We start from the raw sequence: 3,458 nt of genomic DNA, 5'->3' as shown, positions 1-3,458 counted from the left end.
CAGCACCGCACTCTCCCGAGTGAGCCACAGGCCGGCCCTACAGCACAGCTTTCTAACACCAAGATGAAGGGTTCAGATCCCCATACTGGCCAGCCCTCAAAAAAAAAGAAAGAAAGAAAGAAAACAAAGGACCATCACAAAATGCAGGGGACAATTCCAGCAGCCTGCTCCAGCCTGTCTTGCTGATAATCCACTGCATTTGAATCTGACACGGTGTCAGGACCTTTCTGGATTTTACCAAGCAGCATTTCCCAAAGTGTGTGCCATGGAGCACTCATTTCTGGAAATGTTCTGAGAACTGATGTGAGAAGCTCCCTGTGAGCACAGGAGAGTCACCAGGCACATTCACCCACTAAGGCTCCGAGAAGCCCTGGAAAAATCTCCCAGTCAGCTTCATCCTCACACATCACTAAGAGACACAGCTCCTATGACACTCTGATGCCCTTCCCCAAGACTGGATCTGTTTCACATGCATTTTGAAATTAAAGAAAAAATAAGGTTGCATTTTCAGTATCATATTTTCCTTCCAGTCTTTTCTCTACTTAAAGGAGCATCAACACCTTAACTATAGCCTTTTCAATGGTAACTATTAGGGCATTAGATTCTTTGCTCTAATTACATCCAAGGCTTATTTTGCAAGTGCCTTGTCTTTACTCCTTTCCCTTCTCACACCTCTGCTCATCACCGCAAGACTTTTCAAATTGAAGCTTTGGAGCTGTGAGACATCCAAATGCAAAAAATTACCTTTTTCTATATTAATGGAACAAAGAAACTGATATTTATTAAGTACTTCCACTGTGGCAGCCATGAGAAGCAGGTTTTAGATACTTTATCTCATTTAAGTTCCATAGTTCACCCCTAGGAGGGCAGTAAGTATCATTCTTGTTTTACAGATGAGCAAATAGAAGCAAAGACAGGTTAGATGATGTACGTGAGGTCTCAAAAAGCTATAAACAAGGGGAACTGGAATTTGAGCCCAGAATACGAGCCCCCGAAATTAAAATATGACTTCATCTATTAAGGTCTTCTTTATTTCATCATGATCATTGTTTCACACATTTTGATATGGCTTCAACCTTTCATTTGCTTCCTGTGTTTAAACAAGATATGGGATTATGTTCACTTATACAATTTAACTATTATAATGCCTTATGGATCTCACATCTGTATAAATCATTACACATTTAGTTCAAATTTCTGCATTAATTTTATAGTATAGAATTCATGATGTTTTTCTAAAGAGCAGATAGACAAATGTTTAGATTTTTGGTTATATCATGTACACCTGTTTCATTTTTAGCAACTATTCTAAAATCTTATTATTCAAACATTCCAGAACCTGCTGGTGACAACCCCCTGGAGCTGAGCGAGATTCCTGATGAAAACTGCGTGATTAACAGATATGGTTACTTTACGGCCACCATCACAATTGTAGGTGAGGCTGGAGACCAGCGGGGAAGGATGCCTAGAATGCCACCTAGGGTCATCCACTCACTTTGCTAAGTCTGGAGGGGTGGAGGTGGGGAGCAGGAGCACCCCACTGCCTGTCTGAGGTGATGGCACATATGCATGAGCAAAGACTCTACTGGCTTCTAGATTCCCACCTGCTTTCTCCAGTCTTCTGTGACATCCTGGTGGCAATGAGCCATCCTGAAGCCCACATATTAATAAGCCTGCCCTGGGCCTGGATCCCACCTGTGCACCTTACATGAATATGGGGTAAAGGAAGGCCAGTATCAAGTTCCCAGTACTTCCACTCTCTTCCCCTAGCTAACTTGCACAAAGTCACACTTCTTGTGTAGTGAGCAGGCCACCACACATGACTGTGCATTTTGGGCACACCTCAAAGCATCCAGCAGAGAAAACAGGTTTGGGCTGAAGCCCACACTGTGCTCCCTGGTCCTAGGGAGGGGGTGGAAGCCCAAGCTATGTAAACTGGGGTCCAGCCACCCCTGCCTGAGAAGCTGGCCAAGCCCTGAGCCTGGGGCTGCATCTGCCCAGGCGTCACCATTTTCTGAAACTCCTGCCCAGAGGAGGTGCTGCATTCTGTGCATACACAGGCTCTAGAAATAAAAACCTAGGTTTGAATGAAGAAAAATCTAGTTAATTTTGACTTTGAAAATGCTGCATGGACATGTATCCAAAGCTACAGGGGTAGGTTTCCAGATCTGGTGATTCTGTAAGGTAAGAAGGCTGTCTCCATTTTTTTTTTTTTTTTCCTTCTGATTTGTGAAAGAGCGTGACTTCACAAATGTGAAGGAGTGTGTTTGGGCTCCGATAACAGAAGACCATATATCGGGTGGTTTATAAACAGCAGAAATTTATTTTTCACAGTTCTGGAGGCTGAGAACTCCAAGATCAAGGCACCAGCAGATTTGGTGTCTGGTGAGAGATATATCGGGTGGTTTATAAACAGCAGAAATTTATTTTTCACAGTTCTGGAGGCTGAGAACTACAAGATCAAGGCACCAGCAGATTTGGTGTCTGGTGAGAACCTGCTTTATGGTTCATCGATGGCTGTCTTCTCACCATGTGCTCACATGGCAGAAGAGCTGAAGGAGCTCTCTGGAAGCTCCCACCACCTACAAGCTCCACCTCTAGTACCATCAGGAGATGGGGATTAGGTTATCAACATGAATTTGGGGGGGGACACTGACATTCGGTCAATAGCAGAGTGGTTCGGTTTGGTTTCCATTATATATTGATGTGTTTTTCTATGGGGATTGTTTTGTTAGAGGGAATCCTAGAGGTTAACATCATCCAGGTGACAGACGTCCTGATGCCAGTGCCACAGCCTGACACTTCCCTGATGGACTTTGTCGTGACCTGCCAAGGGACGTGAGTACATCACCTCCATCAGAAGAATGGGTCAATGGGGCCGGCCCGTGGCTCACTTGGGAGAGTGCGGTGCTGATAACACCAAGGCCCGGGGTTCAGATCCCACATAGGGATGGCCGGTTGGCTCACTGGGTGAGCATGGTCCTGACAACACCAAGTCAAGGGTTAAGATCCCCTTACCGGCCATCTTTAAAAAAAAAAAAAGAAGAAGAAGAATGGATCAAGTGAGGATCCCAGGTCTGAACAAAGTCCTTGACCACCAGATGGTGTGCCTTCTAAATTCATTTAAATTCCTATTCACCAATAACCCCCAACAAGGAAAGACTAACAAAGGGCCCTAGAAGATGCCAATCAAGCACACATTCGTTTTGCTAGAGTTGAGAAATGCTCATTACCTTTAACAGTTGGTTAAGTCAAGTAATAATTATTGTAACTGGTTGCACACTTACTATGTTCTTAGCACCTTTCATCTGTTCTCAGACTGAATCCTCACAACAATCTTGAGTCTCTCCATTTTACAGATGAGGCAAGTGAGGCACACAGTGATCACAGAATTTGCCCACAGATAGCCTGCTGGCTCGCAGGCTGGAGGTCTGGCTCTGGCTCAGAGCCGGCTCTTT

At 44.6% G+C, this 3,458-nt stretch overlaps 1 protein-coding gene across 1 annotated transcript in view; it reads left to right on the top strand.

Annotated features, from left to right (window-relative positions):
* Positions 1 to 3,458, top strand: part of GPNMB (glycoprotein (transmembrane) nmb) — a 30,890-nt gene that overhangs the window by 17,792 nt on the left and 9,640 nt on the right. The window contains exons 7-8 of the mRNA XM_008567028.1: positions 1,301 to 1,435; positions 2,736 to 2,838. Of these exons, the coding sequence (XP_008565250.1) occupies positions 1,301 to 1,435; positions 2,736 to 2,838 (238 nt within the window). The remainder of the gene's footprint in view (positions 1 to 1,300; positions 1,436 to 2,735; positions 2,839 to 3,458) is intronic.

The sequence above is a fragment of the Galeopterus variegatus genome, unplaced genomic scaffold, assembly GCF_000696425.1.
Source record: "Galeopterus variegatus unplaced genomic scaffold, G_variegatus-3.0.2 Scaffold286, whole genome shotgun sequence".
Classification (NCBI taxonomy): Eukaryota; Metazoa; Chordata; class Mammalia; order Dermoptera; family Cynocephalidae; genus Galeopterus; species Galeopterus variegatus.
Note: the sequence above shows the minus strand (reverse complement) of the source record. Positions and strands in the feature narration are given on the sequence as shown.